Source organism: Prionailurus bengalensis, chromosome C2, assembly GCF_016509475.1.
Source record: "Prionailurus bengalensis isolate Pbe53 chromosome C2, Fcat_Pben_1.1_paternal_pri, whole genome shotgun sequence".
Lineage (NCBI taxonomy): Eukaryota > Metazoa > Chordata > Mammalia > Carnivora > Felidae > Prionailurus > Prionailurus bengalensis.
Window position 1 is genome coordinate 78,010,898 of NC_057350.1, and position 27,305 is coordinate 78,038,202.

Here is a 27,305-nt window from a genome sequence, read left to right on the forward strand (position 1 = left end):
CTTTCTAAATTTTTACTGAATTATATAACTTCTGGACTTTTCTAATTCTTATTTATCTATGTTATTCTTTCTCATCTTATATCATTTCTTAATGTCTTGTGGCTCATTTTTGAAACAGTAAGTCATATTATGTCCTTCTGGCATGCATTTTCTTCTTTGATAGAATGTTATTCTGCTTCTTATTCTCCTTTTTCTTATAACTTTGAATGGGATTTTTCCCTTGTTTTTTTTGTTGTTTATTTTTATGTAAAGTTAGGGGTTTTTTTGTTTTGTTTTTTTTTGTTTGTTTGTTTTGTTTTGTTTTCCCTGAGCTTTTAGGTTGGCAGATTTTCTAACTTCACAGAGATCTCTCTTACAAACTAGGATCTTGAGATTTCCTGAGCCTCTTCTGCTCTTCCATTTTTAGCTGGTCCTTCTCTTTTCTTCCTCTGTATTGTCCTGATCCTGTTTATTTGTTTTCAAGTTTATTATTTATCTATTTATTTATTTATTTATTTATTTATTTATTGAGAGCTCATGCACGTGTGAGAGGGGCAGAGAGAAATGGAGAGACAGAATCCCAAGCTGTCAGTGCAGAGCCCCATGTGCGGCTCGATCTCATGAACCATGAGATCATGACCTGAGCTGAAATCAAGAGTCAGACGCTTAACTGACTGAGCCACCCAGGTGTCCCAAGATCCTGTTTACTTTTGATCACACTCCCAGCAGTTTGTCCTCAGTGGAGGTGGCATTTTATTCAGAGTTACAAGGCACTTGGACTATTTCAATCCCTTCAGAACTTCTTACTATGGGCCTCTTGGATTCACCTTCTATTTGAGAGCATAACTCTTCCTAATTTCAGCTGCTGTTCTCAAATTGGCCCACCTTACTTTCCAGTGAGTACCACTGGCTTTTGGGGGGTTCCCTATTGTCAAGTCTGCCAGGTACCACATTACTTCCATCTGCCCTCTTCCCTAGACACTGATTCTGTGTGTGGTTTTCCCATAAGTAGATGCATGTTTTACAAACATATGTAAATGTGGTCCAGGAGGGTTTAGCTTTGGCTTCTGTGGATATTTGAAGACATTAAACAACAATGCCACTACCCCAGGGGCCACCTCCAACACTTTCATTTTTGATTAAACAATTTCCAAGTCTCTTAGATGTGCAAAAGACCACAGAAGGATTGTGTCCACAAATGAGGGCAAACATAAACACACACACAAGTAACAATAAAATACAGTGTTGATTAATCAAGGTGTTGAAATACACAAGAAGAACGGGCAGCTGCTGGCCTCACTCAGCAGCCAGCAGAAGCGTGTGGCATTTCTCCAATGGTATTTCATACGAAATTAATAGAAATATAGTAATTCTAGTTATCCACTGAATATAATTTGGGAGATGGTGAATGGAGACAAAGCATTCTCTACCACTTTCTTTAAAATGGCACAAACTGAGGAAGTGATAAAAGATTTGTATAAAGCTATTAAGGAAGAATAAGAAATCTGATGGGCAAAATGGCATTCTCTACATTAACTCAACAGTTATTGGCATTTTAGAGAGGGCAAAATGCTCTTGAGCTTGCTTACCATATACCAAGTGATGGTTGGTTTGACACTAGAAGGAAAAAATCCATCTACATTTGGACAAGTGATCTTCTGAACACCATATTCTATATATAGTCTATGCACTGGGAGTTTCATGGAGGAATTGAAGCAGCTATCTTTCTGAACCACTTCAAGAGGAAATGCAACTTTGCTGCAATACGTGGTGTTCCTGAAAAGAGAAATACACAGTAAATGGGCAATCTCATTTTCATTTGATTTAACGCAGCAATCCCATTGAAATGAGCTAAAGGAAATAATGCTACATATGGAGATTTCATTTATCCGTAAGTTCATGTAAGAATTAAATGTATTATGGAGGTATTTCCTGTACCAATTTGACATCACAAAATAAAAACAGACACCATTAACTACTATTGATATACTGAAATATTTACCTTTTAGGGTGACTGGGGAATTGCACTTGTGTTTGAATGTCTGCACACGTCATTTCATCTGCCTGGACAGGGCTCTTCTCCTCCCATCACCCCGCACCTTAGACATTCCCTTGAATGAATTTATCATAGTTCAAACAAGGGCATGACCATGTGTATTTTCTTTTGTTCCTTGCATGTAATACAGTGTCTAAACTTTCAGAAGGCACTGAATAAATATATTATTTTTAATATTTATTTATTTTTAAGAGACAGAGAGAGACAGAGCATGAGCAGGGGAGGGGCAGAGAGAGAGAAGGAGACACAGAATCTGAAGTAGGCTCCAGCCTCTGAGCCTGACGCAGGGCTCAAACTCATGAACTGAGAGATCATGACCTGACCCGAAGTGGGACGCTTAACCAACTGAGCCACCCAGGCGTCCCTGAATAAATGTTTCTTAAACAAATGGAATGAATGTAATACATGCATCTACATATGGGAAAACAATAAAGGGAATACAGAAAATGAAAGTAACTGATCTTAGGGTGATGGGTAAATGGGTCATTCACTGTTCACCCTTGTTTTGTGATTTCTGTGTAAGGTGACAAACACATATTAGATATTCATTAACTGATTAATTGAGACTAAATACAATGAAATAGGGAGATGCAATTCCCCCCTTTCCAAGATGAGAAGAGGGGTGTTTAAAGATGACTTATGACAACGGTAATAAGGTGAGAAGAGAGAGTGGCAGCTTTGATTTCTACCTACAAAGTCTACCATGTGAAAGAAATATTCTTTTTTTTGTTAGTTTATTTACTTTGAGAAAGAGAGAGAGAGAGTACGAGCAGTGGAGTGGGGGAGAGAGAGAGAGAGAGATAATCCCAAAGCACTGACAGTGCAGAGCCTGATGCAAGGCTTGAACTCAAAGAACCATGAGATCACAACCTCAGCCAAAACCCAGAGTTGGACACTTAACCGACTGAGCCACCCAGGCAACCCCTGGAAGAAATATTCTACAGTTGGAAAGTATACAGAGGGTAATTTTCAGCTTTGTAAGATAGATTCTCTGATTTAAAAAAAAAATGATGAACAGTGGTGGGACTCACTTTTCCAGCTCCAAAAGTAAAATATGGATGTTATCTTAAGAGGGACATTGAAGCAAGAATACAGTTGGTTCAGTCTTAGAGGATGAATCTTAATTTATGGCCTTAAATACATCAGGCCTTTGATTTTACATGGTTCAGTTTAAGGTCATTCTTCATTTAGGAATCACCTCAGGACAGTGGGAAGCTTCTGGTGTCCCCACCAGACAGGTTCACTTCTAGATTTTCTATGGGGACACAGAATATTGGCAGACAGATAAACTGAATATATGGCCATCTGATAAGTATGGAAACTGCTAAGTAACATTTAAGGAATACTCAGGCCTAAACAGCCATACTGCTCCTGTAATGTAAAAGAAGATTAGAAAAGTTTGAGGAAGGGCTCTAGACAATTAGGAAACAGAAATAGAGATAATGAAACACTAAAATGCAGAGTAGACAACAAGGTCATCCAGAAACCTACTGACGACCCCTTCCCAAGTGTTTCCTGATATCCACTACATGTGGAATGTTAATGGATTAACAACCGTCAAAGATGAAAAGGAGGTCAAGGACTTTAGGCTAATTTTCTCATTGGGTGGATACAGATACCAAAGTTATCAGATACTGACTTGCATGAGGTCACCAGCTAAGTAGGGTCAGGGCTGGGCAGATGGCCTAGTTTCTGTGTCTTTTCATCCAGTGCTCCTTCCACTATAATCTGTCTTAAACTCTCTTACAACGCTGTCTTGGGACATGAACAGTGGACACAGGCTCCTTGGAAGCCCACATGCTAGTCTAGAGTCCACTCCAATAAAACTAAAGAGTCAGGTGAAAATATTAAATAGGCCTTCAGAAGTTACAAGGGACTCCCAAGGCCACAGTGATGAAAATGCTCTGTGACAGAGAAAAGGTCCTTTTTCACTTCATCACGACACAGCTTAAATATATGAAAACATAGTCATATTTCTCCATTAGAGAATAGTTAATATCCATGAGAGACAAGGGGCACTCAGAAGAAGATGTGGAATTATCTATCATTATGTTATTCTCTGTTATACTGGTATGTCATTCAGCCCTATTGTTATGGGCCGAACTGTGTCCCCCAAATCCCTATGTTGAATTCCTAACCTCCAATACCTCAGAATGTGACCATATTTGGAGACAAGCCTTGAAAGAGGTAATTAAGGTAAAATGAGTATGGTGGGCCCTAATCCAATATGACTGATGTGCTTAGAAGAAGAGAATAGGACAGAGATGACACATAGGGAAGACCTTATGAAGACATGGGAAGGAGATGGACGTGTATGAACCAAGAAGAGATAAATGTAATCAACCTTGATGACACATTGATCTTGGAATTCTAGCCTCCCAAACAGTGAGAACACACATTTCTAGTATTTAGTTACCAGTCTGCGGTATTTTGTTTTGGTAGCCATAGCAAACCAATGCACCTATTAAACAGCAGGAAACTATGTAAAAACAAAACACACACACACACACACACACACACACACACACACACACAAACCAAAAAAACAAAATAGTTATAAGCCATAAACCAGATGGAAATTTAAACAACAAAGTAAAGCCTGGATGCTAAAAGGGGATGTTGGGAAAAAAGTAGCCAGAGAACTAAGCCTTAAAATGATTATTCTCTAGGGTTGCCTGGGTGGCTCATTTGGTTAAATGTCTGACTCTTGACTTTGGCTCAGGTCATGATCTCAGGGTCATGGGATGGAGCCCTGTATCCACCTATGCACTGAGCATGGAGCCTGCTTGGGATTCTCACTCTGCCTCCCTCCCTCTCCCTGCTCCTACCATGCTTGCACACACTCTCTCTCTCCCCCAAAATAAATAAATAAACATTTAAAAAATGATCATTCTCGGGGCGCCTGGGTGGTTCAGGCAGTTAAGTGTCTTGTGTGACTTCGGCTCAGGTTATGATCTCGAGGTTCGTGAGTTCAAGCCCTGCATTGGGCTCTGTGCTGACAGCTGGGAGCCTGGAGCCTTCTTTGGATTCTGTGTCTCCCTTTCTCTTCCCCTCCCGCACTTGCTCTCTGTCTGTCTCTCTCTCTCAAAAATAAATAAACATTAAAAAACTTAAAAATAAATAAATAAATAAATAAATAAATAAATAAATAAATAAATAAATTATTATTCTTCAGAGGGAGCTCAGTTTTTTAAAGATTTTTTTTCAGAGCAAAAAACTATTAATTAATATTAATTAAAATAATAATAGAATGGGCATATTATGTAGTAAAATGCAAAACCTACATGAACTTTCAAGATTAAAAAAATTGATTTGAAAGAAATTTTGCAGTGTTGGTAGAGTGCTTTGGGTTACATTCTTCGATTCCCAATGATATGGTGTTTATTTGTTTCCTAGGGGATTTTGGTGAAAAAATTTGAAAGGCATTGCTCTAAATATATTTGATGGTTCCCAAATACTCTTTCTTCCATAAGGCATCCAAAGGCTTTATTCTGTGCCTGGAATTTTGAAAGATGCCAAGAATAACAGATATATATGGGTTCTAGTCCCCGCCCTCCTCATTGTCTAGGGAAATGAATGCCTCCAGGTAGGGCAGAAATGAAGGCAGGCTCTAATATCAGGGAAAAGGAACAAATAAACAAGATTCCAGCATTAGATAATCCTGATATATGCCAGGGTTTGAAAAGGAACCAGTTACAAAGAAAATTCTCAGGAGTACAGCCATTTTCTCTGCGCACCTCTTTCAGACAACCTCTGCTAAGCCACTGAGGTGAGGTGTAACTAACTCTTTCTAGATGCTTCCTTCCCCTCCCCAGCTTCATAGCAGATGCATCATCTGGAAAAAAGCCCAGGAACTAAAGGGAAAAGAGAAAGTCACCACCAAGAATCAGGCTACCTTAACATGCAGGTATAGTTGCCCGTGTCATTGAGGAGGGTGGGTCGGAACCAGAGCACATCTTTCTCCTTACTAATGCGGTTGTCAGGGAGGCGGAAGTTAATTGGCTCCTCCAGGTCCCGGTCCTGCCTAGTCCAATACCAGATCAGAGTAAGGCCAGCTGAATGGGCTGTGCTGTAGTTGTATTTCAAGAAATGTTCAAAGAGCGGGCATTTGATGCGAGCTGGCTCATCTTCAAACACTTGGATCTGCCTCATGGTGTCTAGTCCCCAGTCATCACAGCGCTCTGGAACGATCAGAAAAGAAAGGAAAAGCTGGTGAGTCATCTCATCTTAAAGGGCTGCAGAGAACATACCTTCCCCTTAGGACACCCAGTCAATTCCAGGAACCCCCTTCTCTGGTCAGGTTTAGTAACCCTTCCGTAATAATTGCATGTCCTATGGCGAGCCTGGGTGGCTCAGTCAGTTAACCATCTAACTTCAGTTCTGGTCATGATCTCCCAATTGGTGAGTTTGAGCCCCACGTAGGACTATGCACTGACAGTGCACAACCTACTTGGGATTCTCTCTCTCTCCCCCTCTCTGCCCCTCCCCCACTTGCATTCTCTCTCACTCTCTCTCTCTCAAAATAAATAAGCAAACTTTAATAATAATAATAATAATAATAATTGCATGTAATAGAAACCTGTGGTATGAAGAAATTATTTCTCTACCTTCCTTTATCATCTTTTGATTACCTCTTGGATAATGATTTGATCTTATAACTTGATCCTATTGTACCCTATAAGGTATGATGGAGAATCTCACCTGAAAAAGAAATCATGTGCTCTTTCACCCCTGTGGGAACAGAGGAGGTTCTACGAGGAAAATTGTAACTGAAAAGACAACCCTCAAGACTCTTGGTTCTTCCCAGGTCTCCTGATTTAGTGCCTAGATCTGCCCAGGCAAAGGTATCTACGTAACAGACTCACAAGCAAACCACATGTGTAATAAATAAAATGAAGTTCACCACTAAAGTTTGTGGTTGTTTGTCAAGGCAACATTTTTGTGGCAGCAGATAACCAAGAGAACAACTAAATTTGTGGCTACTTTAATTTTGATAAAAGCAAAGAATTGGAAGCCATGTGACATGCAGAAGAATTTGTAAGCAGTAAATCCTTAAGTAATAGATCTCTGAGAAATTTAACAAACTGGCTTTTCCAAGACTCAACAAATTACTATTATTTATAATCACTATGCTTTTATTTAGAAATACCTCTTAAAATCCAATATACAAAGAAAGAATGGGAAAGATCAAAATGTTGTCCACACCAATCCAAATATGACAGTAATTTTTTAAAATAAAACATCTATCTTACCAGATTCTTGAAATACATTTTCATTAAAGTTAAAAAGTTGCAGAATCAGCTCATTCAGTTTATAGGAAATTACAACTGTAGTTTTTCAGATACATATGTCAGATTGAATACATGCAACCAATTTCACTCCTTTCTGAAACTTCACTGAAACTAAAATAATGTTTCAAGACATAACCCCAAGTAATAGCAAGAATAGGAAAAAAGACAGGAACAACATCAAAATTGACAAGCTGTAATCAGTTCAGCACATTTAAACAGACAAATCCTAAACCGGCACAGAAGACTGGAGAGCATACCAATGTACAATTCCAAATGCAGAAAAGACCCAGAAGGAACTGTCAGCCCTGAGATAAGGAATCACCAGTGCCATTCACCCCATATTTCCGGGTTCTCTTCTAGGCTGAAGACTCCACTTTTCCACCCCTCTGAAGGAGAGGCCATGTGACTAAATTTGGCCAATATGATGTAGTGAGTGTCACTTGTGTTGATTATTTTAAGGGCTAGAGCATATTTTATCATGTTCCCTTTTTGTCTGCCTTGGCAAATATAAAAGCACAGGGATTGAGCCTCCTTTAACTTGGGCCCCTTGATGTAGATGACATAAAACAAAGGAAAAAAAAACAGAAAGCAGAGAACCATCAATTAAATAAGTCAATGAAAACAGACTTACACCACAAAACTATTTTTTTTTTAAACTGGAAAAAGAGAAGATGCTATAAAGAACCAGAGAGTAAGAAAGGAGACCAAAAAAAAAAAAAATGGTCACTTACAAAAGACCAGGGATCAGAATGGCTTTGGAACTTTCAAAAACAAGATTGGAAACTGGAAGATAATGAAGCAATGTATGTGAAGGGGAATTATTTTCAATTTTGAAACTAAACCCAAGGAAACAATCAAGTGTGAAGGTGGCATTTTCAGGCACATCAAGACTCAGTAATTTTACTTCCCATATGCTCTTTATCATGAGGCTTCTGAGGGATTTGTGTTAGTAAAATGAGAGGGAAAAAAAGCAAATTATGGGATAGAGGAAGAAGGGATCCAGTTCAAGACAGAGGGGAAAGAAATCTCCAGAATAACAATGAAGGAGATTCTAGGCACACAGCTATGCAGCAGGGCTTGGTGATGAGCCAGGATAAGTAGAAGGGGATGGAAATCTCCAATTAAAAAAATAATAATAATTGTAACTAATAAATTACCTGCTGAAATTAGCGCTATGGAAAATTATGCTGAAAGGCAACTGTAAAGTATGAAACAGTTATCCAGAAGATCCAAATTAAAGTGAGCCTATGAAGGCAAGGCAATTAATAACTTCCAAAAGTAAGAAAGTAAACATAATCATAGTTCATTAATATGTGAAGGCATATTAATTAAATGATTATTGATTCAAATATTGTAGCACATACGTAGAGAAGAATGGGTAAATAAAGGAGAGGGTACGGCCATTTAAGAGAGAAATCTCATTTACTATAAGTAAAAAGTGAGGGGCGCCTGGGTGGCTCAGTCGGTTAAGCGTCCGACTTCGGCTAAGGTCATGATCTCGCAGTTTGTGGGTTTGAGTCCTGTGTCAGGCTCTGTGCTGACTCTCAGATCCTGGAGCCTGTTTCGGATTCTGTGTCTCCCTCTCTCTCTGCCCTTCCCCTGTCTCTGTTTCTCTCTGTGTCTCAAAAATAAGTAAGCGTTAAAAAAAAATAATAATAATGCCCAGAGTTGGCTACATGAAAAATAACAATAGGCACAAATTGATTAGCAAAATATAGATAGGAAATGCCAGAAGAAATCAATAAAATACCTAAAAGTGGTGGCTTCTGAAGAAAAGAGCTAGCAGATGTGAGGCAACTTTAGGCAGAAAGAGTACAATTATTTTGGTGTAAACCTTTTAATATATTGGCCTTAAAAAAATCTCTGTGCGTGATTTCTTTGAGCATAATTAACCTAATAATTAGAAGAAAAAAGGGAAGGAAAGATGGTAGGAAGGAAGGGAGCGCATATCTATCATGCAATACAATTGGCAAAGCCAATCTCCGTGTTTCACCACCCTAATCATATTAACTTTCCATTAGGACAAAAAAAAAAAAGTCTTGATTTCACTTTTTAATTCCAAAATTTGTATCAGTGTGCTTTGGCACGGCAGTCGTTCACTTTTGAATTATAAGGTATAGTTTAAAAGAAAAAGAGTGACAGGCAGCTGGGCTGCTGATGGTATCTGGAACGTCACCATACTGTTTGTCACCTGAAGGGAAAAGATGCTCCTGCCTTCTGTATTTCATAAAAATATGCTTTAGGCTGTTCCTACAGGCACCTCCCTCAAGAGGTCTTTCTATGTGTCCACATGTGGATGATGGTAGAGGCAAGGCTATCAAATGAAAGTTAACATCCTTCTTGCAACTCTGCTAATACGTCTCAATTCAGATCACCCCAACTTGGGCCAGTAGACAGCAGTTCTCACGCCATGACTGTCATAACAGGAACCCTGGTAAACCAGACAGAAAGAGGAGACCCTTCTGAGGGTTAATGGCACGTTGATTAAAGGAGACTTCCTGACACCAGTATTACAAATTGTCACTTTGTTTGGTGCCTGGAGGTCTTTACAGTCCTGGGAATGATGAATAGTAAGATGGATGATAAGTGACAGGTCCATTTTTCTTTTGTAAAAGTAGGAGAATGCAGACTGTGAAAAGGGGGATGAGCAGACCGCGAGTGTGACATCTCAACCACAAGCATGTACTCAGACCAACCGAGGAGGAAGTAGGACATGGAACTCCGGTGACCACTGGGGCAGATGTGGCAGAGACCGGCTTAATGTTCCTGAACCCTGGTTTCCCTTGGCCCATATGGAAACTACATATCCTTGGCAACTGAATTGGGGCCATTTGGTTTGGTTCTGGCCAATGGATGCAGCTGGAAATGTTTTAACCTGAAACTCCCAGCTTAACCTACGAAGCTTTCTCCTTCCCTCACATGGAGTCCCTGAGGGCCAGAAAATTTTGAATAACATAGTATCACAAGATGGAAGGAGCCTGGATCCCTGCCACTGTTTGGAGCAGAGCTCCTTGGAAATGCCATCTCACTTTCAGGGGGCTGTGATTGAGTGAAGAAATCAACTTCTACTGCGTTCAGCCACTGAGATGTGGGGGGCATATTGTTACAGTAACTAGTATTTCCATCTTTCTTACACTAACTAGTATTTCTACCTTAACTAACAAAAGGCAGGATTCTCCTTTTATTGCATAACTTAATACATCAAGAGCAGATACATTTTAAAACAGCTTTTGTTAAAGTCCCTCACATACTAAAATTTAAATGCAGATCAATCACTTAGATTTTTGGCCAATTCCATAGACTTAAAATCTTTTCAATCAATTTAAATGCAATTCATCTTAAAGTGGCAAATAAATCACTATACCTACTAGGTATCTCCCTTACAGATTGTCCCATGGGCCAAGTAAACATATCTATAAAGTGAATCAGCCTCCTTTACAACAGGGACTGAAAAATACACATATCGGCATTCCTAAACATTAGCCAAAAAAAAAAAAAAAGGTATTATTGAGATTTTTCTTTGGGGTGTTTGTCCATTTGAAATTTGTTCTCTGAGTTTTTAAGTTTCCCTTGCCAGCCACCCGAGGGTATTTTGTTGGAGCTTTTTAAATTATTCAATGAACAAATAAAAATAAAATCTATGGCAACAGGCTGGAGTGTCATGTAATACCAAATTAATTATATGACTCACTGCAGGCACCAGCTGAAGAAAAGACTGGGGAAAAGGCTGCTATGCAAATATATTTGTCTCTAATAACAGCAAAGGGAATTTAGCAAATTATTGGCAGAGCGAATTACTTTTTTGTTTAAAATGTCCCTTCTTACCCGGTGTGCTCCACAGTGGAAGTCCCCTCTCAACTGGCCCCTCGACATGGGGAGCCACAAAGTCATCATTTCCCTCAGCCAAAGGATTTCTTAAGGCTGAGGCTGGGTGGCACAGAGGACTAATGGAATGTGCAAAGCTTCCCAAAGCCAAGTCACTGGAAAACCCAACCCACGCTCCTGACAGCAATTAGCATTTATATAGCAGGGTATACATTTTAACTAATTAATCTCACAACACCCTCTTGGGCTTTCATGCCCATTCCCACATTACATGCCAGGAAACGGAGACAGAGAGATTAATTGACTTACTTTTGCCTGACTGGTAGCACAAATAAAGGCTTCCTGAACATAGATCTAGGATGCTTGTCCCTAATCTGTGCTCACACATTCAAAGCAAGATATTTCCCACAGGAAAAGCTATTCATATATTTGTATTTATTAAATATTCATTCAGAATCTGCTGGGAGCAAGGCACTGGGCTGGGTGCTGGGTAGAAAGATATGTAGATATAAAAACTTAGGAAGCTCAGGTATAAAAAAGAAAAAGGGAAAGATTTAAATGTTGGACGACTTCAGGTAGAATTACTTTCCATATGTGATTAATCGCCATATGCCACTTAATTGACATATAACCTTGGGCAAATTCTTCCCCTCTCAGACTCAGTTTTTGCATGTGTAACATGCCTACCTTATAGTGTTGAGTGAGGATTAAGGGGCTTGGTAAAATACAAGGAGCTCAGGACATATTGGGCTGAACTTGCATCATAAATCTGAATAGGACCTTGCCTGTCAAGAAGTTGACAATCTTGGAAAAAGAAAGATTAAGTGAAAATACCTGGTGGAATGAACCAACTATTCTAATAGGCTATCATATGATTGTATTACATTATATTAGGTAGGGGAAGCAAATGGTAATCTTGAGATTGGATTGTGATCAGAAACAATCCTTTTTCATATCCTCAGCTGGAACTCAATATGCTTTAAAAACCATCCCACCAGTAAATTTCAGTAGTCTTATCTAAGCCTGAGGGCAGAGACTAAGTATAATGAAAAGGCTGGTTTTATAACCCATTCTTATAGCTTTGCTTAATTTTGTTTTTCTAGTGGTATACGTGCTTCTCAGGAAATATTAGCCGGGGACTGTGGTCTAGGGAGAATCCAAGGTGTGAGTAATGTTGAATGACCTGCACGATGACAAAGAGTAAGTCAACAAGTTGAGTGTGGGCAAGTTTCTGAGGCAAGATAGAGGAGTGCCAGACGCCGGAACATTAGCAGGAGCCCTAATAGAGGAGGCATATGGCACAAAGCACAGAGCACCACAGTTGGGGACAACAGATATTATTTAAAGACAGGCTTTGGCACCTGCATTTATTAATTCATTAAAAAATTACACAGTGAGCATCCTGCCATGGGTCAAGCTCAGGATGCACTGGTGAACAAAACAAAGGTCTCATGGAGCCTACCTCCTAACACAGGGAGACTGACAATCAAATAAGAAAAGTATAGGGGCGCCTGGGTGGCTCAGTCGGTGAAGCGTCCGACTTCAGCTCAGGTCATGATCTCGCGGTTCATGAATTCGATCCCTGCATCGGGCTCTGTGCAGACAGCTCAGAGCCTGGAGCCTTCTTCAGATTCTGTGTCTCCCTCCCTCTCTGTCCTCCCCTGCTCATGCTCTTTCTTTCTTTCTTTCTTTCTTTCTTTCTTTCTTTCTTTCTCAAAAATAAACATTAAACAATTTTTTTAAATAAATAAGAAAAGCACAGAGTATTTTGGAAGGTTAGTCAATGGAACAAAGAAAAACATAAAATCTGGTAAGAGGGATCAGGAATGAGGGAGAGGGAAGAGTGAAGAAGGAGGAATTTACAATTTTAAAGAGGGCAGTCAGGGTGAGTCCCTCAGCCATTATGAACCTCAGCTCCTAAAACCAAAACTTCAAGCTCATACTACAGAGGAGTTATGAAAACTGAATGAGCCTAAGACATAAAGTACGATAGCAACTGTAAAGTTCTATGCACATATTAGTTACAATTAATCTGTGTGCTGCCATTTTCTATGTGACCTTTGGAAAACGATTTTCTCACTCTTGTCTATGGAAGAAACTGCTAGTCATGTCCCACTGACTTTGTCCCCACAAAAGTATGGGAATTTTCAAAAGTATGGGAATTTTCATCTGGGCACATAGCCGTTCGGAAGAAAGACTACATTTCCCAAGCTTTCCCCTCACTTGGATGTGCTCAAGTGGCAAGTTCTAATCATTGGAATATATTTGAAGTTTCATGTGGTAGATTCCAAAAACATTTTTTTTCTTTTTATTATTATTATTATATTTTGAGAGAGCATGCACGTGCACACATGAGCAGGGGAAAGGGCAGAGGGGAGAGAGAGAGAGAGAGAGAGAGAGAGAGAATATTAAGCAGGCTGTTATGCTCAGTGTTGAACCCCATGCCCAGCTCGATCTCCTAACCCTGAGATCATGACCTGAGCTGAAATCAAGAGTCGGACACCTAACCGACCGAGCCCCCCAGGTGTCCCCGAAAACATTTCTTGAGAGATACTGATAAGTTCCTCGGCTCTGGCTCCCATCCCATTTCTTCCATCCTGCTGCTTGGAACAGGGACGCTACATCATGGAAGATAAGAATGAAGGGCACACCTAACAGATGGTGGAATGTGAAAGTGAAAGGCATAACAACGTAAGGTGCTGCCTTACCAGCCCTCAGCATTCTAGCTCTAGATTTTACATAAGAAAGAAACTTTCCCATATCATTGCTACTCAAAGTGTGGTTCACAACCCACCAGCATCATCAGCACCTTGGTAGCTTGTCAGAACTGAAGATCTTTAGGCCCCACCCAGACTAACTGAATTAGAAACTACAGTTTAACAAGATTTTCAGATTATTCCTAAGCACATTAACATTGGATAAGTATTAGTTTAAACCAGGATTGTTTTGTGTGTCTTTAGTCACAGTTGATCATCATACTGAAGGATAACAATGTCTTATTTCATCTATTAAAGTAGGCAGATTGTTGAATAAATTGTGAGGTTTATCCACCCCATAAGTCTATGTCTCTTTGATTAGTTACGTTTAAAAAATATTTTCTTTTTTGTTCCTCAATGGAAAAAAAATGCTTAAAATAGCAGGATATTCTTCTAGCAAAGTTCTATAGCAAACAACTGGTTTAAAAAAAATCTACAAACTGTATTTCCTAGAATATGATGTAAGTAGAAAAATATCATTAAAAGAGGTATTTTTTTTTATCCAGGGGAGAGCTACCCAAACAAAGGTCTAGAAAATGTTTCTGAAGTTCTGTGGTTATCAACTAAGCTTTGAAAAGAAGAGAGAGAAGTGAGGGGTGGGGGAGGAAGAGCCGGAGAGGCTGTGAGCATCCATCAGAAATCCTCATGTCGCTTGTACTGTTCAACAACACTGAGCTAATAACTCGGCAGATGGTTTTCCTGGACCAGATAATTAGACATACCTTACTCCCACCAAAAAAGTGAGTTTTCTTGATTGAGTAATTTGAAGAAAATAAGAAATAGCCCTGAGCAGATGAGAAGATTTGTGAGATAAAGAAAGCATGCCAAATTCAGAAAGCTGGTTGATGGGGGCAGGGGGTGGGGGATCTGCATGAGACAGCCTCAGTTTTGCAGATGTCATTAGAGCTTGTTCCTAGGACAAATTTTATTCCCGATTGTGTGCTGCTCCTTCCTGTAGCACCAGACTTTCATCTTTACCCTGCCCTAAAGACTGTTATTTTATATCAATTAAAAGGGCTGGGTCTGGCCAGTTCTTTTACAAAATGTGGAGCAAATAATTACCAGGCAAAGGCAAAAACAAAGAAAATAACGTAAAGGAAGAGGTAAAAGAGGAAAATGAACCCTCACCAATGAAAACATCCAAAGCCATGAAGTTTAAAGCCAGAACATATACCATTGTCACTGATACTTAAAGTTACAAAATCACATTATCTAAAAGATGACTGAGAGTTGGGGTTTTTCAGAGCCTAATTATCATCACGGAGCCAGTACACGAGGCTCTCTGAACAGTATGGTTTTCATTCCGTCTCTGTCATGTGGAAGTTCCTTTCTGACTTTCTGAACATGAGTGCCACGTTCTACAAAGTTTCCCTCGTGGCAGAGGATGTGAGGAAAAACGCCGGGGTCTCCATCTCCAGAGAATTTTACAGTCCCTAGGTCTAGAAGAGCTGCTGAAGGTCTGCAGGCTCTTTCTTGGTCTCCATGAAGTCAGTTCACAACCGGTTTTTGGAGCTCCAACAAAAGGATGCTTAATCATCATGTGTTAATGTCCAAGTAGGGTCCAACAGACCCCCTGCCTGCTGCTGTGCATAATCAAGAAGAACACGGAATAGCATCATCTAATAGCCACCTACAAAAGGCTCTGTTTCTCCCATCAAAGTTGCAGCAGGGGTTAGCAGGCTAAAGAATGGATTCTGGGTGTGCTGCCTCTGTACCATGGTTCCATTATTTTGTTTAAAAAAAAAAAAATCTTGTAATGAGCATCCTCATGTAGCTGAAGGGAATGATTTTCTTTGCAGGGCTGTTGTGACCATACATAAACTGGCTTATGTCAAGTGTGGCACAGCACACTGGAGAAACTCTAAGCAGTCATTATCTGGTTTCTATGGTTTTTTTTTTATCCCCAAGAAATCTTTTCTAATCTGTGATTAAGATGTAAAGATCCAATTACCATTCTCATATAATAATCAAGCAGCCTTCACTCTTTATTTTCATTATTACATAATATTTATTCAGGGTCCTATGAGTGCCAGCGGCTATAAACAAAATGCAGGGAAAAACATGATCTCTGCCTTCAGATTTCTATTCAAGAAACAGGTTGTCAGCATTAGAAGTAAAGGTATTTCACACTCTATCATAGAATCCCAGAACATAAGGATTTTAGGTCTGCTTGTAGCCTCCAGTGTTGGTAGAATAGCTGGTAATACCCCATACCACAGATGAGTGAATGAAGCTAAGAGAGAATAAAAACAGGTCTGAGACATGGGCCAACAATCGATGATAGAGGTGTGAAGGGACAAAACCACGTCTCCTATATCCCGAAACAACTTTCCCTCTGGCGTATACAGTACCTAGTCTCTGGAGTCTGACAATCCTAGTTCAAATTCTTGTTCTGTCACTTCCTAGCCATGTGAGTACCCACAAGCAAAATAAATATCCTATATGCCAAAGCAGGCTAATCTGAAGATTAAATGGGACAATACTTTTAAAGTATTTAGCAGAGAGCTGTTCATTGGTCCTATTATTTATACTACATTCTTCTCTGAATTCCACACTGAGTATGGCCAATTTCAAACTGAATATGGCCCAACAAATGTTGTTAACATTTAAACTATGGGGACTTGCCCCTAACAAAGTGTTTGAGGGTATTAGACTGCAAGGCAGTTTTAAAAACATTCAGAATAACACTTTCATTTTACAAACGGGGCAACTAAGCCCAGAGAGCTAACTTGATAAATGGCACTGAGCTCACGAGTGGCAAGCACGGAATCACTTCTTTTTGATCCAAATGTCATTTCCTTTCTCTTACATCATCCGGGTAGAATAGATATTCCTAAGACATATCTCCAGAAACACTCCTAGTTGGTACCGGGCACATAAGCAGTACAATATTATATTCCTCTTCCAAATAGAGGATGAAATAGGCAAAATAGCAAACCTCAGAATAGTGGAACAAATAGCATTAACAATGGACTGCAGATGATAACTTTGCGTGCATTCTATGTGATCAAGCCACACAACTATTCTTTTCCTCCCACTCATACTACAGGTAAAGACACTGGTATGTGGATCTTGTCTTTGAGGCTGAAAACAAAGTAGGTGGTAATGCGGACCATACTTAGGGCACCTGGAAAGAAGGATCCTGTTTCCTCATGTGTAATCATGCATGAAGCAAAATACAATGCTAATGACTACCACATAAAATGGTTGACAGGGGTAAAAAAGGTCATACACAAAAATACCATAGGCTCAGGTGCACAGTATGAACCTAAGAAATTTTAGCTACGATTATGTTGATTTTCATAGATGAGGGAATTAAGACCTAGAAAGATAGCAGGGAAAACAAATTATTGTGTGTATTGGCTTGTGAGTTTTTACTGCACTTTACCAGAGCCAGGGAAAGAAAACACAAAATTAAGACTTGAATCCTAAAATGTAGAAAGCAGGCTAAGCATGGAGTGACTTCTTAAATTAGTGTAGATAACTCAAGCAATCACTTTCCCACTCAACAGTGAGGTGGAAATTTAAAGGCCCTCTAGGTACTCTGGGGCACATGGGTGGCTCAGTCAGTTAAGCATCAGACTTCAGCTCAGGTCATGATCTCATGGTCCATGAGTTAGAGCCCCACGTCGGGTTCTGTGCTGGCAGCTCAGAGCCTGGAGCCCGCTTCGGATTCTGTGTTTCCCTCTCTCTGCCCCTACCCTGCTCGTGCTCTGTCTCTATCTCTCAAAGATGAATAAACCTTAAAAAAAATTGTTTTAAAGGCCCTCTAGGTACTCAACTGGTCTTCGTGCCCTCCATCTCTACATCAGAAATCCCAACAAAGGTTCAAGGAGCCTTGTTCAGTGAAAGTACATCAATGGCCTTGAACTCTCAATTAGGAGCTATCTGATTCCTCCACCTCAAGACTTGCAGCCATATTCTACACACAACTACAAAGCCAAAGGAAAGAACATCTTGTGAGCCTTGCCAGCAACCTCCCCAGCAATTTCTCAGGAAATTGCCTGGAGTAAAAGGGCATTTGAGATCTTCATCACCTGCCAGGATGAGACACAGGCTACAATCCTGCCACTGCATTTAAGAGAGGCATCACCTGTGAAATGCCAGTGCAGTCTCATTCAATTTTAATAATGTGTCAAGCATGTAGATTTTTCTTGAAGGCTGGTCGTGACAAGCAGAAGACAAAAGATTCTGAGAGAAAATCAGGTGAAGCAAACATCAGAAGCTGAGAGCATAAGCAGTGGGGACTGGGGAAACGTCTGGCTGTGAATGATGAGGGGGTGGTGGGAAGGATTCATGAGGGAGGAGTCCAGAGTGGCTGGGTTTTCAGTGGCTCCTTGGCTAGAGAACAGTGTCAGCTCCCAAGAGGAGGAGCAGATCCTGGGAAGATAAAATCCAAGATACAATCATGGTCCACCTTTCTAAATATTTAAGTCACTTATAATCCACTATGCATCTTAGAAAACCACTACACATTGGAGTAGGAAGGGATCCTTCTGAATCACCCAGGATGACACATTATACAGATTAGGCTCTGAGCCCAGAGGGGTGACAGAGTGCCTGAGTGAAAGACTGGTTAGTAACAGAGGCAGGATGAAACCTTCCAGGTCCTAGTTGTTTGCCCCATATCACGTTATCTTTTGCCTATAAAACCAACTACGAAAGCGAGTTCACACGGCACTTAAATCAATCAGTCTTTGCTTGTCTTTTCTCCCTGGATGTCAGAGGTTGAATTTTTATGTTCAGTTTGTTTGTTTGTTTGTTTTTAAGTCTAGTTGACATACAACGTTACAATAGTTTCAGGTGTACAACATAGTGATTCAACAACTCTATACATTTCGCCATGCTCACCACAAATGTAGCCACCACCTGCTCCCATACACTCCTATGACCCTACATTCAGCTCTTGACTCGCTGTAGTCTTAAGGTTGAGGACATTTGCCTCTAACATATATAGTGCTGAAGAGAAAGCGGAAACCACAAACCAAATTTTCTGAACTCCAGAGCTCTTAAAACTTATGGAGCAAAACAGGAGAAGGAACGTTTCATATATGACGTAAAAGCAGTTTAACTCCAGAGAAATCAAAATGTAGAATCTCTCCTATAATATCCTTATTGTTAACCCCCTTTCTCATGACACACATGTTCCCTCTCCACACACATACACCAGTGGTCTGCCACTGAAAAGCAGCAATATAATCACTATACATTAGAAAAACAAAAATAACATAAATTGGTGCAAGATCAGGAAAAGGATCTGCTTTCATTGCCAAGAGGGCTTTTAGGTGCTTCATGGTACAAGTAAAGCTGTCGTGGTATATATATCTCAGGGGGTATGTGTTCATCCAGGTATAAATCCCAAAGCAAAACTGTCCGGTCCAGAATGCTCATCTCTGGGCATTTTCAGTCTCCCAATGCTATAGTTCTCTACCTCATGGAGAAACTGATTATGAAGGTGGTTGATTAGAAACACAACATCTTGTTTCCATACTCATAGAGGCAGGAAAATGTGTCAAACTCATCACTTAGGAATCATTGTTTTCTTTCCCCTACCACATCTCATCCAAGATTACAAATCCACGATTGTTAACAGAATCCACAGTAATTTATGTTTTACATGGCAGTTTCAGACACATTATATCCTTTGATCACACGGTGAGGTGTTGTCGCCCTGTTTTGGAGTTTGGAAAGAGAGGCTCAGGATGACTTGGAAAACTCATGGTGCTGGTGGGCAGAGTTTTCTGAGTCCAGAACCAATGACCCTCCCAGAGCCAGTCCTTTCTCCATTAACCCTCTCAGGCTCTCTTGTATCATGCTCAGTCCTTTGATTTCCAGTTTAAAGACTTTATACATAATTTCTTCCCTCAATTCTTCCCACTCAGATTGTTTATGTTAACAAACATCTCAAACTATGTTTTTTCCTTCTGTGTTAAAAAAGCCTTTTTTGGTTTATTCATTTTTGAGACAGAGAGAGAGTGAGCAGGGGAGGGGCAGAAAGAGGGAGACACAGAATCCAAAGTAGGCTCCAGGCTCCGAGCCGTCAGCACAGAGCCCAACATGGGGCTCGAACTCACGAACCAGGAGATCATGACCTGAGCCAAAGTCAGAGTCTTAACCAACTGAGCCACCCTGGTGCCCTCTTTCCTTCTGTCTTCTAGCCAACTAGCTACTGAACCTTTGTTTGAATACAGGAATGCAATCTCAGACAGATATCTTTAAATTTCCTTGACACTAAATATATAGTTTCTGAGGTACCTTTTGTAGTGTTCTCTATAGAGAATAACAACATAGGGTTGGGGCACCTGATTTCTTATCCTAACTCTGTCAGTGTGACCACCATTATCATTATTATTATAACTACCACAACCAACTAATAGTGAATGCTTCCCATATGCCAGCTATTAAGTGATTTACTTTTCCTATCTCTTTTAATTCTCCTAACCATTCTTACAGATAGCTTTATTATTGTCCCCACTTAATAAATGAGGAGCATGAGTCTTAGGTAAGTTAAAGAACATCCACATGATTACACATAGTTAATTAATTAAACAAGGAGACCATTAGACTCAGGTGGTTTTAATGCCTTAGCAGCCTACCTAAGCAAACCAAAGCCTAAGCCTGTAATGCCTCAAGGTAAAAAAATCAAAACCCAAGGCAACTGATTACAACAGCCAACTAGACTTTATCAGGTAATGCAACTACTTAAGCTATCGTCAAATGAACAGTTCTCTTCTTTGCTTCCACCTCTTCTCTAGAAAAGTCTTGCCCCCACTTCCCATTGTTGAAGTGCTCCCAATGACTTCCAGTTTGGTCCTGCCTAATTCAAATCGATTTTTTGCTCAAATAAACTCTTAAAAATTTTAATATGCCTCAGTTTATCTTTTAGCAATAGTAAGTTTGTGACAGAGGATTCTAACACAGATCTGCCTCATTCCAGACCTTAAAATTTAACCCTGACTGTGCCCAAGTAACTTCCCTTTTCTTGCATCCAGCTTTCTCATGTATAATATGTAAGAAGGTAACACCGGACGAGCTCTGATTCCTTCCACCTCTACAATATGATGGGTTTACAATCAAGACTAACTTCAAGAGTGTTTTCTAGCTGAATCTTAAAAATGTAAAATCAAGCCAGTTTTTCAGGGAAAAGAGTGGAGTTGGGGTGCTAGTTAATATAGAGTGGAACAAACTGGGTCTTTTTAATGAGGAGCATAAAATCCTTGATTAGTGGTTCCCAGCATCAGAAGGCACACGTCACAGCCAAGAGGCAACCGGCCAGATCACATCTGTCTGAATTAGAGTGTCATTATGTAGTCATGTTTCCAATGGAGACAATGAAGCTATCTTCAATGCTCAACTTCTCCTCACAACACCCCCTTTTAAAAAGCAGAGAAGTCAGAAATGTCAGCTTGTCCTCGAAGGCAGCTCCCTCAGGCATTAGCTGCCTCTGTCTTATTAAGTATAGTCAGGCATGACTCAGCTCCTCCATCAACTGTCTGTGAAGGAGAACATTTCACGCTGGTAGAAAATCACCTTAAGCAAAAATATAGAAGGCATTTAAGGTACACAATTAGAGCTGCATTGCTTATTACTCAAAATCAAATCATCCTTTTCTTATCCTAGACAGGAGAGCATAATCACAGCCAATAGGGAAACAAAACTGCATTCGCTTAGAGCACATATGATCACCCTGTCACCTCTGGTTACAACTATCAGCCACTCAGACACCTCTTCTGTCTGGGTTAGAAAGAAAGGTGAACTGTGGGTTATGGCATGTCCTTCAATCAATAAACCCACAGTGAAAACCTAATACATGCAACAGTTTATAATATGCAGGTTCCAACGTGGGGATAAAGACACAAGGAAGACATGGTGTCTCATCTCAAAGATCTCGCTAGCTAGAGAGGAAGCACAGACAATCACAATGCCAGCAAAATGAAGTAAATGTTCAAACAAAAAAGATACAGCATGTCATAAGAGGGCAGAAGGAGTCCTTATCTCTGACGGTGAGAGGTGGGAAGTTCAACAAAACCTTCACAGGAGAGATGGCATATGAATTAAGCCTGAAAACCGAATAGACGATGCAGTGACAGATTCGAGGGGAGGGGTCCACGCTGATGGAACATGGTGAGCAAAGGCCTAGAGTGTGCGGGAACTGTGATGAGTCCGTCAGTCAACTGAGTGGGGGGTGTGGCAGCAGAGCCTGAGAATGGAAGACCATGGTTCTACAGGGTAAGAAGTTCATACTTTATCTTGCAGGAACTGGGAGTCACTGATGCTTCTGGAAGAATGAAGTGACACATATTAATTACAACTATGGTGGAGATAAAGACTGGATTGGGAAATACATGTTAGTGCCCTGAGACTGTCTGATGGGTCATACACATGTGCAATTCCACATGAATCAAGAATGGAATTTCCCTATCTACTTGTCGTCTCGGCTTTTCCTTGTACACACCACAAATGAAGACAGAAGAGACCATTACAGCAATGGGGAAGAAGGGAGTGGGTAGGCAGTGAAGCTGATCACTTCTGAGGTGGTCCTTTTGCTCTACAGTTGCTGGAGGGGAGGACTGTGAGTTGTTGATGTGAGAGAGACATTACTGTTCCTTCTCCATCTCCCAACCCCTGTCATCGCCACTGATAATACGTGGGGTTGTAGAGGGGGCAACAGTTTTATTAGAGTTCCTAAAATTTAATTATCCAGAACCTTTACTGTGTCTCTCTTGAGCCTGTCTGCAAAGTATTTTAATAACCAGAAACCTCAATGAATGGCAGTGCTCTATATCGCAGCACACTGTCTATATATCACTTATGGCACATAGAACACCATTCCATGGGTACAGATGTTTCAAGGCCTGGATCCTCCTTCTATCTACCTAAGAGCTCCTTGTTAACAAGACTACTGTCCTTTTCATCGTCATGACCCCACTGTGCTTGAAAAAAACCAAAAAGCTCTTAAACATTCTAAGCAGAGAAGAAAACAGTGGCAGATCCAGTGATGAGACTGGAAACAGGACTTTAAAATTACTAAAAAAAATTAAAGGTTAGCAGAAATAAGGCACACATGAGAAGAAAATATTTTAAAATTACACATCTGATAAAGGACTTACATGCAGGACATATAAAGAACTCTCAAAATTCAGCAAGAAAGCAATTTAAAAAGGGACAAAAGATTTCAATAGGCATTTTATCAAAGAAGATATACAGATGGCAAATAAGCCCATGAACACATAGCCCAAATCATTAGTCATTAGTTGCCAATTAAAAATCACATAACATACTATTCCATACTTCTTAGAATGGCTAATATTTAAAAAATGGAAAATACCAAGTTTGGGGGAGAATATGCAGCTGTTGAAACTCTCATTCATAGCTGATGGGAATGCATAATGAAGTACAATCACTTTGGAAAACAAGTAACATTTTCCTCTTAAGTTACACACAACACTTACAGTAGGATCCAGCAATATTAGTTCTAGATATTTACCCAAGAGAAATGAAAATTCATGTTCAGACAAAAGCCTGCACCCAGATCGTTATGGCAGTCTTAAGCATGATTGTCAAAACCCTGAAGCACCCAAATGAACATCAGCTAGGGGATGAATAAACAAACTGTGGTATGTCTATAAAATGGAATACGACCCAGCAACAAGAAATGGACTTCTGATACACTAGACAATATGAGCACATCTCAAGTACATTATACTTAGTGAAAGAAGTCCAGTATCATATGATTCCATCTAAATGACATTCTGGATAAGGCATAATCATAGGCACATAAAACAGATCAGTGATTGCTAGGGGCTTGGGTCAGGAAAGGTTGGCCGTACAGTAGAAGCATGAGAGAAATTTGGGAGCATAATGGAACTTTGTTGCCCCTGAAATGCAGCAGCTTTCATGTGGCTGTATGCATTTGCTAAAATTCAGAGACTCCATACACCAAAACCTGATTGATACTATATGAAAATAAAACAGTAAATAAAAATACATAAATTCCAAAAGGCCAAAAGTTGTGTGGGATAAAAATGGATCTAAATAATTCCAGGCTCTTCATTAGAGATTTGGCTTTATTTGCAACAACTGGCAGGGGGGAGACATTTGGCTATAGACTCATTCTGCACTGCCTGTTCCCAACCATATCCAAGAAGTCAAATTCTCCAAGACCCAGCTTGGTCACTACTGCTCTAGATATAGCTGGCTCTCTTTTGTGACACTGACTACTTTCCTCCTTGCATAACTGTTATTTATGTTTGTGGCTGATCTCCGGCTAGATTGTGAGCTCAAAGACAGGGCTTGGATCCTGACTACCCAACATAATGTTGAGCACACAGAGTTTGGCAGATATTTGTTTCAAATTGGGTGCGATGAGGAAGCTTACTATAAAAGCAAAGATCAATAACTGAATAGGGATAAAAAGTCTACACTTCCTCAGAACTTCCTGATACACACGTTATGCTTTCCCATACAAATCATCTCATAGATGATGTAAGGACTGGCATTTCAGCCAATTATCACATCCATTCCTTCATTCACTGAGTTTTTATTGAACACTTAGTAAGTGCAAAGCCTTATGCCAGCTACTAAAGACAGAGAGGTGAATAAACCTGTGTCTGTCCCCATGAAACTTTAATTTCAGGGAAGATGACAGATATTAAATAACTAATTAACTCAGTAATTAAGTAAATATTTACATAATTAAGAACTTAGATGGGATCATAGCAGGTACAATGAAAAAGAAGTACAGGGTGATATGAAAGAATATATAACAGGGAGATATGTGTCTGAGCCCAAGTGCTTGGAGGAAAAAGGGGATGTTCTCTGAAGAACTGACTTTTGCACCGAGCGCTATAGAATAAAGACAAGAGGAACAAAGTTGAGGGGAGAGTGTGTGGTAGACTTAGAGTAGAAAGGAAACACTCTGTGTGAATGTCTGAAAGTATCTCAGGAAGCTTCATTGCCAGGGTCAGGAAGATAGAACACAAGGAGGTTGAATCAATGAGTATAGATCCAAATATATAAGGCCATGTAGGCCACCGTAAGGAATTCAAATTTTATCCTCAGAATAATGGGAAATACTTTCGAGATTTTCATCAGAGAAAGATTATTTAATTTAACATTTTAAGTAGATAACACTGGTTGCCATGTGAAGAATGGGCTATAGGGAGCATGAGTGGAAGAGGAATGGCCAGTTGTGAAGCTACTGCAGAAAAGTCAAGAGTGAGATGGTATGGTTTAGGCTAGGATGATAGCTAAAGAGAAGTAGACAGAGTCACGTGAAAGAACAGCTAAGATGGATCGATAAGAAGTGCATAAAAAACAAAAATAAACAAACAACAACAACAACAACAAAACACACACTAAAAAACAGTTAACTTGGTCCAGAGACTCTCGAACCTCAAACTTGCAGTATCAGTTATGGAATCCTTGAGGGCTAGACTCAGAAGGAACTAGACAATTTTACAGATGAGGAAACACAGATTTAGAAACATAGATTCAAACACAAGGTCATCCAGAAAAGTATCAACAGAGCTGAACCACCCTACCAAGCAATTTTATGTTGCTTGTGTTATTCTTATTTATATTTTTTAAAGTCCAAATTCAACTTCTGCTTTATTCTGAGGAGAAATCAGCATACATTATTCTTCATTGTTAAAGAAAGCACAGTAATGGTGCCATCCATGGGTCATGGTCAATTGTAGAGACCCCCAAGACATTTAAATATAATGGCTCATCAAAATATCAAAATATTATAAATACTTGCTCAATGAATGAATAAATTTTATTTTGCAATTATATTAAAAAATACAATTCAAGGGATACAGGAGTGCTAATGCATAGGGACACTTGTACCCCGATGTTTATAGCAGCACTTTCAACAACAGCCAAATTATGGAAAGAGCCAAATGTCCATCAACTGATGAATGGATAAAGAAGTTGTGGTTTATATATACAATGGAATACTACTTGGCAATGAGAAAGAATGAAATATGGCCTTTTTTAGCAACGTGGATGGAACTAGAGAGTGTTATGCTAAGTGAAATAAGTCATACAGAGAAAGACAGATACCATATGTTTTCACTCTTATGTGGATCCTGAGAAACTTAACAAAAGACCATGGGGAAGGGGAAGGGGGAAAAAAAGTTACAGAGAGGGAAGGAAGGAGGCAAACCATAAGAGACTCTTAAAAACTGAGAATAAACTGAGGGTTGATGGGGGTTGGGAAGGAGGGGAAAGGGGGTGATGGAGGGCACCTGTTGGGATGAGCACTGGGTGTTGTATGGAAACCAATTTGACAATAAATTTCGTATTAAAAAAATGCAATTCAAAAACAATACAAATATCGACTGACTTAGAGTCATCAAAGTCAAAATAAGTGGCAAAGAATCATGGGAGCATAGACAAATTTTCAAGCAACTGGTTTTGAGAATATGCTACTACTTGCCTTTGAATTCTTAGAAGATTGATAAGTAAATAACCATCTGGAGAAAAGATAACCCTCTGGGCAAGGATTTAATTGCATTTGGAAATGTGTATTCTTGTGGGCAAACACCCACCTTCAAATGCAAAAATCTCAATCCTAATCTCATAATACAGAGAACAAATTGGTGCTTACCCATATGCCCAGTACGTATTGTCATTTTTTGAGCTCATTCAGCTGAATCTCTCTGGTTACTTACTTGCTTTTGCTGATTACAGAAAAACTTTGAAATATGTTATCTCACTGGATCTCCATAACAACTTTGTGATATTGTCGTCTTCATTTTATAAATAAGGACAGAGAGTCACATGAAGCCAAGATTTGACATGAGTCCAGAATTTTTTTTTTCTCTGCATTATATATTGTGAATAATTCAGGGCATTTTCTGACCCAGGCCATTTTCTGAGCTCCCATAGCACTGGGATTTAAATTCATTACACTAACAAAAAAGAAAATACTCAGATGCTCTTCTCCCGGACAGAGAGTAATGGCTGAGTCTAGGGAAGACCTCTGATTTTGCCATGATCTTTTTTGATATAATGTGTTTTATGTTAAGGACCATTCTCAAAGTGGCAGCGGTATCGAACCCAACCTGAGATTCACCTTCTATTCAATACTTCAAACAGGCAATTATGATGGAAGACAGTTTGGCAGTTTTTCAAAAATGTTAAACATAGAATTACCGTATGACTCAGCAACTCCCCTCTTAGGTACACACTCCAGAGAAATGAGAACAACCCATACAAAAATCTGTACACATATGTTCACAGTATTATTGATGTGACACAAAAATGGAAACAATCTAAATGTCCATGAATGATGAATGGACAAATAATGGAGTGTTCTTCATCAGTAAAAAGTAATGAAGTGCCAATACGTGCTGCCACATGGATGTATCTTGAAAACTTAAGTGAAAACAT

At 39.7% G+C, this 27,305-nt stretch overlaps 1 protein-coding gene across 3 annotated transcripts in view; it reads right to left on the bottom strand.

Annotated features, from left to right (window-relative positions):
* Positions 1–27,305, bottom strand: part of LOC122491608 (interleukin 1 receptor accessory protein) — a 131,610-nt gene that overhangs the window by 40,886 nt on the left and 63,419 nt on the right. For all 3 annotated transcript variants that reach the window (XM_043594584.1, XM_043594585.1, XM_043594587.1), the window contains exons 3-4: positions 5,931–6,216; positions 1,569–1,755 (exon numbers count right to left, since the gene is read on the bottom strand). In XM_043594584.1, the coding sequence (XP_043450519.1) occupies positions 1,569–1,755; positions 5,931–6,216 (473 nt within the window). The remainder of the gene's footprint in view (positions 1–1,568; positions 1,756–5,930; positions 6,217–27,305) is intronic.